This window comes from Carassius gibelio, chromosome A22, assembly GCF_023724105.1.
Source record: "Carassius gibelio isolate Cgi1373 ecotype wild population from Czech Republic chromosome A22, carGib1.2-hapl.c, whole genome shotgun sequence".
In the NCBI taxonomy this organism is placed as follows: Eukaryota; Metazoa; Chordata; class Actinopteri; order Cypriniformes; family Cyprinidae; genus Carassius; species Carassius gibelio.
Window position 1 is genome coordinate 21,197,576 of NC_068392.1, and position 14,133 is coordinate 21,211,708.

The following is a 14,133-nucleotide window of genomic DNA, read 5'->3' on the forward strand; positions in this document are numbered from 1 at the left end:
AGAAAACACACGTTTTACTGTCTATGGAAAACACAAGCATCAAAATATTAGAGGCTTTAAAATGATGAATTTGGGGTGAGTGATCTTAACTGACCTCACACTGTTTTTTTAAACTAGTATGCTTCTCTCTTCACGTTATGTAGAAGTTTGTCACATTATTGTCACCCAGTTTTGTGCTGCTTTAGTGGATATTAAATCCGGATGATTAAAGGATGCAGTATTTTATGATATGCGTGTAGATTAATCTGAAACATTCACTCTAAGCAGTTTATTTTATACATTTAGATACGAAACAGTTGTGTTATATGATAGTTTACACATTGGCACTACTATTAAAACCGTAGTATATGACTTTAGTAGTCATAGTATTTAAAAATACCATGGTTTTAACATAGTAGGCTACTTGATATAATGTTAGTGTGTTTCTGCTCAGGTCTGTTGGTTTGTTTTGCAGTGATGCCCTGTTGTGTGAGCTGGAGAATGGCAAGCCTAAGCTTGTGCTGGCTAAATATGGTAAGAACATGAACTCCATCACTTCATTTAATGTCAGTTTTGATGTATGCACACTTCAGAGTCTCAGTGGAAGTAGGTAGTCTGGCCATTTTTTTGCGTTTGTGTTTTATGAACATTGCTTATATACAGGTGCATCTCTTATAACATTGCTTATATACAGTGCAAATTAGAAAAGTTCATTTATTTCATTAATTCAACTTAATTTGTGAAACTTGTGTATTAAATAAATTAAATGCACACAGACTGAAGTACTTTAGGTCTTTGGTTCTTTTAATTTTGATGATCCTTTTAACAAAAACCCACCAATTCACTCTCTCAACAAATTAGAATACTTCACAAGAGCAATACATTTTTAGTGAATTGTTGGCCTTCTGGAAAGCATGTTCATTTACTGTACAATACTTGGTCGGGGCTCCTTTTGCTTTAATTACTGCCTCAGTTCAGCGTGGTATGTAGGTGATCAGTTTGTGGCACTGCTGAGGTGGTGTGGAAGCCCAGGTTTCTTTGACAGTGGCCTTCAGCTCATCTGCATTGTTTGGTCTCTTGTTTCTCCTCTTCCTCTTGACAATACCCCATAGATTCTCTCTGGGGTTCAGGTCTGGTGAGTTTGCTGGACAGTCAAGCACACCAACACCACGGTCATTTTACCAACTTTTGGTGCTTTTGGTGCGGTGTGGGCAGGTGCCAAATCGTGCTGGAAAATGAAATCAGCATCTTCAAAAAGCTGGTCAGCAGAAGGAAGCATAAAGTGCTCCAAAATTTCTTGGTAAACAGGTCCAGTGACTTTGGTTTTCAAAAAACACAATTGTCCAACACCGCAGATGATATTGCACCCCAAATCATCACAGACTGTTCAAACTTAACACTGGACTTCAAGCAACTTGGGCTATGAGCTTCTCCACCCTTCCTCCAGACTCTAGGACCTTGGTTTCCAAATGAAATACAAAACCTGTTCATCTGAAAAGAGGACTCAAGTCAAGTTACGAGTGTAAAAGTATGGTGTGAATTTGTGCTCTGCATTTAACCCATCCGAGCGCACACACACTGTGAACACACACCCAGCAGTGGGCAGCCATATTGCTGTGGCGCCCCTGGAGCAGTTCGGTTCATGCTCAAGGGTCTCACCGCAGTCCTAGTATTGAGGCTGGAGAGAGCGGTGTACAGTCACTGCCCTCACCTACAATCCCTGCTGGACCTGAGACTCGAACCAGGAACCTTCAGGTTACAAGTCTGACTCTACAACAATTACTTTTTACTATAGGAAGAACACGCAACATCTGTAACAAGGACACCATTAAAAAGTGTGTAAAGTTTCTATACAATTGTAAAGTGTTACCAAAATCTATATTACAAACAAACATCTAATAAACAATTCCACATGAATATTTTGTATTTATTTATTTTTTATAATTAAGACTGTATAACTGTTTGGGCAAATGCAGACAGAGGGACGAATCATTAATGAAAGGCCACGGCATTGGCACACCACTCTTCTTCCTGTGGTTTGAATAGGGTACAGTGTTGACACTGCTCAGGGAAACCAGAGATCCGGGTCAGTTAGCTGAGAGATTCTTGTCACACACCTCTTTATATACATTAAACCCTGGTTAACAGATCAGATCGAACCATAGCACAAAAAAATAAATGCTCATAAATGTGATGGATCATAACGGTGAACAAACTGTAAAAATTCTATGATAAAAACCTGTTAAATGGTTAATGTAAGTTAAATTCCTTGTTAGTACATTACAATGAAAAATATATATTTAAGTAGTCTTTTAGCCCCTAGTGGTGAAGATTTACCTGGTACATCAGAGAACCACAGCATCTCCAAGAACAGACACGGCTATTCAGACAGGTTTGTGTTGTCCAGAAATTAAGATTGTTATAATTTACTCATTCTTAATGAATTTAATTTCATACATTTCCATAGACAATCACTGAAAATGGCTTTCAAGTTCTTAAATAAAAGTAAGTGTACTAGAACAGTTAAAGTAGTCCATGAGATGCACCATATTCAATCTGTAGAAGCCTTCAATGAGAGATGCTGCAATTAAAACAATACATTTAGTATATTCACTCAAAATCTCAGCCAAAGCTCTCAGATCTTGCTGATTTCTCACATATTAGCTGGTGTTAGATTGACGTTAAACATGCATCGATACGTCAGTTAAATGTGATTTTTATCTGTTTCTCAAACTTTTCTGGGAGTTTTTCTTTGTGGATGTGTCAGTTTGAACTGTTGTGTGGAAATTTGTAATGAGGATGACTAAATTACCATTTTAATTTACCCATAAAAAAAATGATATAAAAAAAAATAAAAGTCTGAGCATTGGCTTATTGTCTTATTTTGCAGAGATCAGTCCTCCGCCTGTGAATGAGACCGTAAGATACATGCACAGCTCCTACAAACACTCCAAGTGACAAGAAAATCCCATCAAGGGGAGGTAGAAGCATCTGAAAAGAGCCACATCAGACAGCATGTGTCCCCTACACCGAAAGAAGTCAGAGCAGACCCTTATGCACAGACCTACAGGAACCACAGACTCAAAACAAGGCCAGAGTGGAACACACAGAGACCCAGTAAAGCATTCGTCCCGGCGTCTGACACTGCTGCCACGAGCAAACACACTTAAGCATAAACCTCCAGCACAGAGACTCAGGACGTCTGCACAACTACAGGTGCAGCCTCTCTTCACCAGTCAGAGTATTCAGCAGTAATTACACAGGGCTGGGAACCATTTATAAAAAATAAAAATAAAAACATGCTACAAATAAAGTTTGTTTTCTTTTAGTAGCCAAGACTTGTCAAGAACTAAAATAATTCATGTAATTGGAACCAGAACCATTGTTAGATTCGTTGCAATACCCATCCTTATTAATGCATGTAGTGTAAATGCTGATGAATGCATTTCAGCGTGTTGATGTCACTTCTCTTTTCAGTTCAGAGTGAAAATCAACTCCAAGAAGCATCAGCCTTCAGTGCTGAAAGGGGAGGTGTTTTTGTTTTTGTTTTTGACTGATGTATCTTAATTTTCTGATAAATGTTTCTCAAAACAATTATTTTTGCTTTTTTAAGTTCTTGGTTTCCCTCCAATAAATGGGGATGTTTGTACAATTATACTAAAAGGTTTTTTACTTGCTTAAAAACAATGATAAACTTTGAAAGAGAGGACAGAAGGCATGCAGTAGATTATGCACAGCAGGTTTTTCAGAGAATTGGAATTATATGCAACACACAATTGCAGTGAATTGTAATAGCTCTCGGACATCTCACTGGAGTCTTGGTATATAATTGAAGACATATCTACACCTCATCATGACATCAAAAACAAGATGGGTGATATCTTGCCAAAAAAAAAAAACTTGTTTCTTACCATCTGAAAAAATTGTAGGTTTGAGGTTTTTCGTTTTCATGTGTCTTGCGCTGCCATCGTTTCCAGAACAGTGGAGTGTCACAGTGATGCTGGTCTTTCAGATCCACACAGGATCTCCTGCACTCAACCAGAGCCACCATCAGGGTCTCGCTCACATCTCTTACCAAGGCCTTTATCTTGAGGTCGCTCACTCAGTTTGAGTGCAGTCAGCTGTAGATAGACTGCTGGTTCTTCCAGACTTCTTCCATTAAAAATGCAAGTAATTCTTGTAGGTTTCTCCACATCTATGTCTTGACACAGCCGTGTCTGAGCTTCGAGTCAGTTTCTTTGATCTCATGGCTTGGTTTTTGCTCTGGTATGTTCATGTTCAGCAGTTAGACCTTATATAGACAGGTGTGGGCTGTTCCAAATCATGTTTAATCTACTGAATTAGCCACAGGTGGACTTCTGTCAGTCTAGAAATCCCTCAGAGATGTGTCATAGCAAAGGGTCTGAATAACACTAACCTGGGCTGCGGTTCCCAAAACCATAGTAGACCATAGACCCATTGCCACCAGTGGTCTCTCTCTACGATCAACTTATCTTACGATGCTTTTGAGAAACGCAGCCCAGGCCGTGCCATATCCTCCTAAAAGCACTGAACAGCAGCAGGCCATCCTGAAGGGTCTGTCTGATTCGAGACAGGTAACGCTCTATAGCAAGATGTGGACTATGAACATGCTTTGAAACATTACCCGTTTCCTGTCTTTTGTGTGTACTTTTGATCAGTTATTGGTGATGAGCTTCCTGACTGCAACAAATGAAATTCAGCAGGATACAGTGTAATCCAAACCTGGTCCAGCACTTTATACTGTGAGATGTGGACAATGGAGCTATAAACAGAGATGTTGCTGTCTGACATCTGAATTTAACGAATCCGTTTAAGAGAAGTATCTGTTAGATACTCTTATCAAGGACTTATAGTAGATGTGTAACACATTTTGTACTGGAAATCTTGAATGTGACGTATGAATGACTAGATTTTATGGCTTGAATTTGAATTTGTATAGTTTTCCCTACATGTGAATTAAATGTATTTTAACCCTTTTAAATTAAAGTTGCTCAACTTGTGTCCACTATTGACCATACTTTTCCAAGCTGGTGAAACAAATCAGTGCTCAATATTAGACCAACATTACTTCTGAATCACAGCGTCCTGTTAACCGAACATCTCAGCAATAAAGACACCGTTACAAAGACTAGTTTGAAAGTTGTTTAATGTATATTATTGGCTTTATAAAAATAATATTAAAACCAAGGCCTTGGGAAAATAAACATCAGTCCAATCAACATGCAAAAGCAAAATAAAAATATTATGTTCTCTAGAAAATATGAAATAATCACTTTTTTTTTTTTTTTTTACTTTTCTTCACTTTCAGTGAAAACCTAGAAATTTTACATTTCTCTTCTATTATACAAAAGTTGAACTGAGACGGAGTTGTAAACATGAGTTTGAAAACTATCTACACATTGCCGGTTCACCAGCCACCAAATCCTCCTCTACTGGGACGATGACCGTCCCCCTGGAAGGCAGGATTTCCAGGCCAGGTCTGGATGAATGGAGACCTGTGGATCTGCTGCACATCCATGCCATAGTGAGCACCCCAAAGGCCCGACGGCAAACCTTGCAATAAAGTGTTCCACGACATCTGCATGCTAGGATTTGGGAAGAATCCTCTCAAGACCGGAGGTCCCACAACTCCTAGGTTGTTGGAAACGGTGCAGTTCAGAAGAGGATGTCCGAGTCCAATAGCACCATTGTGAGATATGAATCTAGGGCTGCTCAGAGCCAGGGAAGCATGCGGAGCCGGCAGGAGGCCACTGCCCTGCAGCGCTGGATAAAAATGGTCCAAGCCATGTCTAGAACTGCCAGGTCTGGGAAGGAAACCACTGCTCCCACATTTGTCTTTGACTGCTGGTTCAGAGGAATTAGCATTGTCCACTGCGGTCACTGCAGGCTTCTCTGAAACTCCACTTTCATTGGACGTTTGACCAATCTCTGCATTCGTCGTACCTGACCAGGTGTCCGTGGAGCTTGTGCTTGCTTGCTCCCAAGCTTTTGAAACCGTCATTATATTGCTGGTGCCCTCAGCTGCTGTGATCGGCGCAGCTGCAGATGTGCCTGTTTCTCCATACTGGACCACTTCACGACTGGCTTCAACTGCAGAAGAACAGCTCAGTGGAGCCCCAGTTGTTGTAATGACCGCCGATTCAGTTTTGACTGACGTACTAGAGACTGGAGCCTCAGGTAGCGTAGCTGACAGACTGTGCTTTTCCGAGGAGTACTGAGGATAGGAATCTGACAGATCATTGTGACTGAGGAAGCTCTGGTGAGGATCAACTCCAAAAGCCGTTTGTAGAGTTTCACCAGCGTCAGACTTTGAAAGCATCTTGAAAGCCTTGAACTGAGAAATTGCTTCACTGAGAGCTACAAAGTCTAAATCCTTTGGCGTCTCGCTTGTTGTGGGCACAGGAATAGCATTCACTTGGTCTTGGAGAGAGGGTTCAGAGACCAGAGGGCACGGATCAGTCCCGAGTGCAGACGTGTGCTGGTCTGTAATGACACGGTTCGTCTCGGTTGTGACCGGGACACTGTAATCTGATGAATCCAGGTCCGAGTCCAAGGACATGCTATCGTCTCTCACTACAGAGACAAGAGAGAGGTTACTGCCATCAACAATCACAATTTCAAAAGAACAGAAACAATTCATAGATGTTACCAAATTGTGATATTTGGTAACTTTTTTTATCCAAATTTTTTGTCGAGGTTTCTCTCATGAATAGTTCCTTGTCTACATCTGCAGTATTTCAAGCATCATTCAAACACAATAGAGACATGCATTTTGGCCACGCACACATGGGGGGGGGGGGGCAATCCAAAACTTTTTATTGCGTGAAGCTGCCTCCTTGTAATTTCTGACTTAGCAACTTTAAATGTTCTATGGTATAACGCATAGAAACGTAGTTCTTGGTTTCTATAGATTGTTTACTGTTCACCTTGTCACAAAGCAGCTTTTAGGCATTGCACTGTTTTTGTTACAAGTCAGAAATGACAAGGAGGCAGCAATAGAAAGTCAATGGAGGGCGTTGGATTGTTTCCCCCCTGGGGTGTGGTCTTCAGATTATGAGGTGTGCACTCTGTCTTTATACATGTCTGTGCAAATACATCCCTATAAGTCATCACTCATTAGCAAACAAATCCTGTTTTCCTTACAGGCTCACGGAAGAGAATAATCATTACTGTGTACACCAAAGGTGATTAGTGGAAATTAACTTCATAAACAATTCCACAATTCCTATCAAGACATGCTGCAAACAAACAAAGACAGAAAATCATACTAGCTTGAAATACCATGAGGGTAACAAATATGACAGAATTTTAAATTTTACAAGGTGAACCATCCATTAAGACATCATATGTGAAGCCTTAGTAAGATCAAGTGAATTTTGAGCATAGAAATAGGTCTATAATCTCTATTCAAGCTGCCTTCATGCATCTTTTTTACAATTAAAAAAAAAAAAAGATTAGTGGAGTAATAATTGGGAGTTAAATATCAAACAAAATAGCTACATGCCTGCATTCTGGTGGACAAAACTAATACAATAGCACACATTTAGTCTTATGATTAAACAATGTCTCTATGCCCCACAGAATGAATCTGAATTCATGTTGAACACGTTCATTATAAAAGAGCTATATTCATGTGTATTGTACTGCCCTTAGACTTGGCATCAGTTCTGCTGGCATTTACAGTTATTTATTTTCATTTGAAATACACACAGAAAATGTAATGAAGAATAAAGAGATGAAGTTAGAATTTATCAAAATGCATTTATTGGAAGAATTTTATATGTACAGTTTTTTTTTTCCTAACCAGATACAAAAGGTTTTATCAATTCCAGTATGCTTTATTGATTTTAAGGATTATTGCAGTTTTGATTTTTAAACGTAGCACTTAAAAAGTTATAGTTCCAAACATAAACTTTCTGTATTTACAAATTAAAACAGGAGCTTTTTTATTGTGTTTTTGTAAGATGCATTGCATTCTGTAAAACTTAATATCTAATTTGAATCTTCAAACACACACACACACACACACACGTTTACTTAGCTATCTAAATGGGGACATTACATGGAATTCTTTAGTTTTTATCCACCCCTACCACTAACACTTACAGAAAACTTTCTGAATTTTTACAATTTAAAAAACACTTTACTTTTATAACAGTTATACATATCAAAATGTTTCCAAATTGAGTTTTTTTTGTGATTTTGTCCTGCTTTGCTCACTTTTGGGTACAACATTGTCCCAAAAATATGGTTAAGTAGGTACACAAACACATACACAGACAGACAGACGGACAATCACACGGCCCTTAACAAACACTTGACAAGGGCCAAAATCAAGTAAGAATTGGCTATTGGCTGGTAAAAGGTACAAGTTACAGGCCAGTTGGCTGGTAACTTTCATACGGAAACTGCAGCATAATGGATGGTTTGCAAAATATTTGAATGATGTTTTCAGACCTGGCTCATTTTGAGTATTTCTGAACATGAAAATGCAATGTATTACAATATTGCATTACTTCATTACTTTTTACAGAAAGCATTGCATTACATTACTTTTGTGTTACGTTTTGTCATCTGGACTGAGCTTGCTTATAAGATTTTAATAAAACCATAACTGTAAAGGCCCTTTTACACCAAAAGTGATAAGCATCTGACTGAAGAAAGAGCCTCTGCCTCAGTTTCTCTCAAATTGTGGACAGGAGAGCAGTCAGTGAATAAACAGGAAAACAGCAACTTGCATTACTTACATTATTATATACCTTATGTAACTTGTGTTACCCCCAACAGTGCATTAAGGCATACGATCAGATCTGTATCAAAATAATCCATCTGAGACTGACTGAACAAGGTGATCCCAGGCCGCTGGACTCTGGAGTGATTCACTTGTGCTAGTCCGGCAATCTGACACACTGAAACTAGTGTACCGCAAGAATGCTGTCTGTGTTTCTTTGAGATGGCACAATCAAGCAACGTTCACTTGCAGAACACAAGCTTCTAGAGGGCATATAAGTCTGAAGTAACACATTTAGGTAAATGGGTGCAGAGCCAGTGGTAGTTTTGTAGTCAAACATCAATGCCTTGAATTTTATGCGAGCAGCTATTGGAAGCCAGTGCAAATTGATAAACAGAGCTTTGACGTGTATTCTTTCCGGCTCATTAAAAATTAATCTTGCTGCCGCGTTCTGAATTAATTGTAAAGGTTTGATAGAATTGGCTGGAAGACCTGCTGAGAGAGCATTGCAATAGTCCAGCCAGGACAGAACAAGAGCTTGAACAAGGAGTTGTGCAGCATGTTCCCAAAGAAAGAGCTTGATCTTCTCGATGTTGAATAAAGCAAATCTGCAGGATCGGACAGTTTTATCAATGTGGTCTGAGAAAGTCAGCTGATCATCAATCATAACTCCAAGGCTTCTAGCTGTTTTTGAAGGAGTAATGGTTGATGTGCCTAACTTGATGGTGAAATTGTGATGAAACGATGGGTTTGCTGGAATCACAAGCAGTTCTGTCTTGGCAAGGTTGAGTTGAAGGTGATGGTCCATCATCCAGGAAGAAATGTCTGTTAGACAAGCTGAGATGAGAATAGCTACCGTCGGATCATCAGGATGGAATGAGAGGTAGAGTTGAGTGTCATCAGTTTAGCAGTGGTATGAAAAGCCATGTTTCTGAATGACAGAACGTAATGATGCCATGCAGCCAGGGAAGAGAAGTGGACCAAGAACTGAGCCCTGAGGCACCCCAGTAGTTAGATGTTGTGACTTGGACACCTCACCTCTCCAAGTTACTTTAAAGGACTTATCTGATAGGTAAGACTCAAACCATTGAAGTGTGGTTCCTGAGATGCCTTTTGTCAGTAGGGTTGATAGGAGGATCTGTTGGTTAACCATGACAAAAGCAGAGGACAGATCAAGCATATATATGTGGAATGTCATTTTTCAGCTACGAGTAGAATCCCTAGAAAAACAGCTGCAATCCCACCAATTTTACTTAACACAGTTTGTCACTTTGAATTGTTGCGTTGTGAAAAGTGAACCAAAAAAAAAAAAACGGCAATATAATTAAAGTCCGTTTCGAAACAAAGCAAATGGTCTAAAGGTCTGAAAAATTCACCAACCAATCTACTTAAGAAAATTGTATCTATTTATAATGTAATGCCATGTCAACAGCAGTGGTTATATTCATGGCAAGAGGAAACAAAATTCAGAATTCAGTCATATATATCATGTCAAAACAATTGTAACAATTTAGTTAGAAAATTATAAATAAATAAATATCTACTAAAGAAAATACAACTTTTAAAAATGTACATCCATTTATCACCACATATATATCTAAGATACCTTTTATAACCCGAACTTCTAACATTTACTACCAACATTTATATATTAGGAAGTATATATTTAATACCACGAATAGGAAATGTCTTCATATTTTTGTGAAAGGTGGTATTGCCTGATCCGTGTATATATATATATATATATATATATATATATATATAATAAAACAGTAATTATTCCCAATATTATTAGGAAATAAAAAATATGAAATGATACAAAATATTTGTACAAAATTTAAGGTTGCCAAGTGTATAAAAAAATAAAACATTATATATCTATTTTGGACCCTGGTTCCAGCTGATGGTTATATTCAGAGGTGAAGGTACACAAATGACCTGTTGAACCTAAAGGTAAACAGATGATTTCTATTAGGCGTTTCATCCATGCCAGTCCACACACGAGATGAAAAGGCTTTACAAAGCACAACATGAACTTCAGTTGCCTTTACAGTCTCCTCTTTCCTCAGCTTCGTCTCTTACTTTGGTTAATATCATATTAATATGTGTTTGAGAACCTGCTTTTTTTTGTTCTGTCTACTACTATTCTGATCTCAGCAGTTCAAGATTCATGACATTTCATGGACATTAGACATATTTCTCTGACTTCAGCTGGCCTCTCCTCTCTTCAAAGGTGCAAAATAAAGATAATTCAGGATGGTGGTGGCAGCAGATCGACTGGGAACAATCACAGCGAGAGCAAGACGTGTAGTTTGGGATGCTGTCAGAAGGTTTTACCACAGAATCACTTACATGATGCTGGAGCGGGAGTGGTGTGAGTCTCTGCCGATGGAGCGCTGGCCACATTTCCTCCACAAGCTAAACTGCTTATTATAAACTTTATATCGTCAACATTGGCAATGATGATGCCACTGCTTGAGTAGTGGGGAAACATCTCAAACTGGCAGCCTGTTGGATGGGATAAAAAAAATATATATAAAACACTTATGAATTTACGGTTAAATAACACAATTGGAACAAAGGAAAAAGTGCCAGCAGGATCTAAATTTATAGGCACACCTCTCTCAATCTGTACAAATTCAAAATGCTTCCATATTGGTAATATAACATTTGGGTGCTGACTGTATTTCTTCTATAAACTAAGCCTTTCACTTCACTAGTGTCCCAATGTCCCCTTGAAATGCCAACTCTCACATGTGCAAAACAGTGCATACTGAGCATGTGTTTATGTATGTTTTGCCCTTCCTTGCCTTCATTTGCCACAGCCCTACTTAAAACACACGTTTTAGGTTGAAGATCACCTGTCAGAAATATCAGATGCCGTTGTTTGATGAATCTGGCTTGCAGATCCACTAGACAATCGAGGTCAGGCGCTTGACGTGATGGAGTGTCACAGTCGTGGTACGACAGGATCTCAACGATGTGTCTCTTCTCATATTCATTGAGAATCTCGAACAGGGTCAAAGCATCAGTTTTGAGCCTGGAAAACAAACAAAACACAGTCGGTCATGATGTCTACAGTGCAGTCAATCACGAAGAAAACCATTTCACCCAGTTTCTACTCTCTGTGTCACCACCAGAGATGTATAAAGTACTAGAGAACCATACTTCAGTAAAAGTACAAGTGCTCTATCAAAAAAGTGACTTGAGTAGAAGTAGAAGTTCTCTTTAAGCACCACACTTAAGTCTATTTTAAAATTTACTACTCAAGTACTGAAAGTAAAAGTAGAAGTATTGTGTTATGTAGCTATTAAAGAAAACAGTCAAAAGTTTGAACATATTGTTTTTACTATTTCAAATGATTAACCTAAAGGACAATCACAATTCCTTTGACTGTAACTTCTTGTAAACAAAAAACGGTTACTAGGGTTAGTTAGCACAATTTGGAAAATGATGTCATTAATAACTTACCCTCATGTTGTTTCAAACCCGTAAGACATCAGAGGGTCATTTAGAATTTTTTGAAGCATCGAAAATACATTTTGGTCCAAAAATAGCAAAAACTATGACTTTATTCAGCATTGTCTTCTCTTCCGTGTCTGTTGTGAGAGAGAGTTCATAACAAAGCAGTTTGTGATATCTGGTTCGCGAACAAATCATTCTATGTAATCGGATCTTTTTGAAACAGTCCACCAAATCGAACTGCATCGTTTTAAACAGTTCGCGTCTCCAATACGCATTAATCCACAGATGAATTAAGCTGTTAACTTGTTTAATGTGTCTGACACTCCCTGAGTTAAAACAAACCAATATCCCGGAGTAATGCATTGACTCAAACTGACTGAACTGATGTGAAGAGAGAACTGAAGATGAACACTGAGCCGGGCCAGATAATGACTCGTTCACGAGTCAAGAACCGTTTCTGTCAGACGCGTCTGATTCGTGAACCGAGGAGCTGATGATACTGCGCATGTGTGATTTAGCGTGAAGCAAACCGAAACACAGAGCGTCTGAACCGAACTGATTCTTTTGGTGATTGATCCTGAACTGATTCTGTGTTAATGTTATGAGCCCATGTGCAGTCAACGCCAATGACGCCATTGCGTCAAGCACAAAAGAATCGGTGAACTGTTTTCTTCAACAGGTTTATTGAATCGAACTGTCAGAAAGAACTACTGGTCATCCGAAAACCGATGCAACCGGTTCTTGACTCGTGAACGAGTCATTATCTGGCTCGGCTCGGTGTTCATTTCTCTCTTCACAGCAGTTCAGTCAGCACACGCAGTCTTCTCGCTTGATTCGCTCAATGATGTGCCAGCTTCATCAAACCTGCCATCTACAGTTCTGGCAGTGGTTTGTAATGGAATGATTCGTAACATTATTATAATTGTAACGAGTAACGATGCAGCACATAAAAAAAAATATCGGAGTAAAAGTATTAAACTCAGCGAAAATATGTACCGAAGTAAAAGTGGAAGTAGGAGAAAAAAATAATACTCCAGTAAAGTACAGATACCGCCTTTTAGTACTTAAGTACAGTAGTGAAGTAGTTCTACTTCGTTACTATACATCTCTGGTCACTACTTGGTAAAAACCGTGCATGAGCTCCCTGAAGTGTAAAGGGTTGTGGTTTAGTGTCAAACCTGCTGTGCTCTCGGAGTTTCTTGTGTGATTTGAAGTGCACCCTCCACCTCCAGGGACTCTGAGGAGAGTTGAGCTGCTCAATGTACTCAAGGATATCTTGAAGTTTCTCTATAAACAGAAGAAACACTGTGCTGAAATGTGTGTCGAGTTGATAGAAAATAAATCTACATGTCAATAATAAATGTGGTAATACGCTGAAAGTGAATTACGTGCAGTGATGACCGCTGGATTCAGGACCTGCTCATCTGAGACGATGAAGCCTCCGGACTGAAAGAGCTCGTTGTACGTGTGGTTCTGGATGTCACTCAGGTCGTCTACGCCAGCAAAGCTCACAGACGGATGCTTCTTCAAGGAAACTAAAGAAGGTATCTGTGGGTACAAAACACAGCATCTAGCGTCTTCCAATTAAACTGGTTCCAAAATTTAAAAGGAATCAACATATTTCAATGATGTATCTGACTCCTCAAGGTGAAGTGCTGAGCTCTGGCTTACCTTGTGAACCTGTGCGGTGATGTCCATGTTCTGAATGATGACCAGCAGTTTGTCTGAACTACTGCTTTTTTCAAGGAAACCATGAGGATTACACTCCAAATCCCCCAACTTTTCCAAATATTCCTGTTATGAATGTTAAAACAGTACAAGCTGAGTACGTCTCCAGATCTCTGGGCAACTTCAGTGTGACAAATAACCTTTATATGCTCCAACATTTCTGCCTAACTGGCCATTTGACACTGGTGACTAAAATCTGATCTCAGCAC

At 39.1% G+C, this 14,133-nt stretch overlaps 1 protein-coding gene and 1 long non-coding RNA gene across 2 annotated transcripts in view; one reads left to right on the forward strand and one right to left on the reverse strand.

Annotated features, from left to right (window-relative positions):
* Nucleotides 1–4: 4 nt before the first annotated feature.
* LOC127943343 (uncharacterized) lies at nucleotides 5–3,437 on the forward strand. Its single transcript, XR_008149629.1, has 3 exons — nucleotides 5–75; nucleotides 455–585; nucleotides 2,870–3,437. It is a non-coding gene; the product is annotated as an uncharacterized LOC127943343 (long non-coding RNA).
* Nucleotides 3,438–5,129: 1,692 nt separating this feature from the next.
* Nucleotides 5,130–14,133, reverse strand: part of LOC127943298 (protein TASOR) — a 40,103-nt gene continuing 31,099 nt past the window's right edge. The window contains exons 18-23 of the mRNA XM_052539638.1: nucleotides 13,868–13,990; nucleotides 13,585–13,744; nucleotides 13,375–13,483; nucleotides 11,593–11,771; nucleotides 11,084–11,239; nucleotides 5,130–6,573 (exon numbers count right to left, since the gene is read on the reverse strand). Of these exons, the coding sequence (XP_052395598.1) occupies nucleotides 5,408–6,573; nucleotides 11,084–11,239; nucleotides 11,593–11,771; nucleotides 13,375–13,483; nucleotides 13,585–13,744; nucleotides 13,868–13,990 (1,893 nt within the window). The 3' untranslated portion in view covers nucleotides 5,130–5,407. The remainder of the gene's footprint in view (nucleotides 6,574–11,083; nucleotides 11,240–11,592; nucleotides 11,772–13,374; nucleotides 13,484–13,584; nucleotides 13,745–13,867; nucleotides 13,991–14,133) is intronic.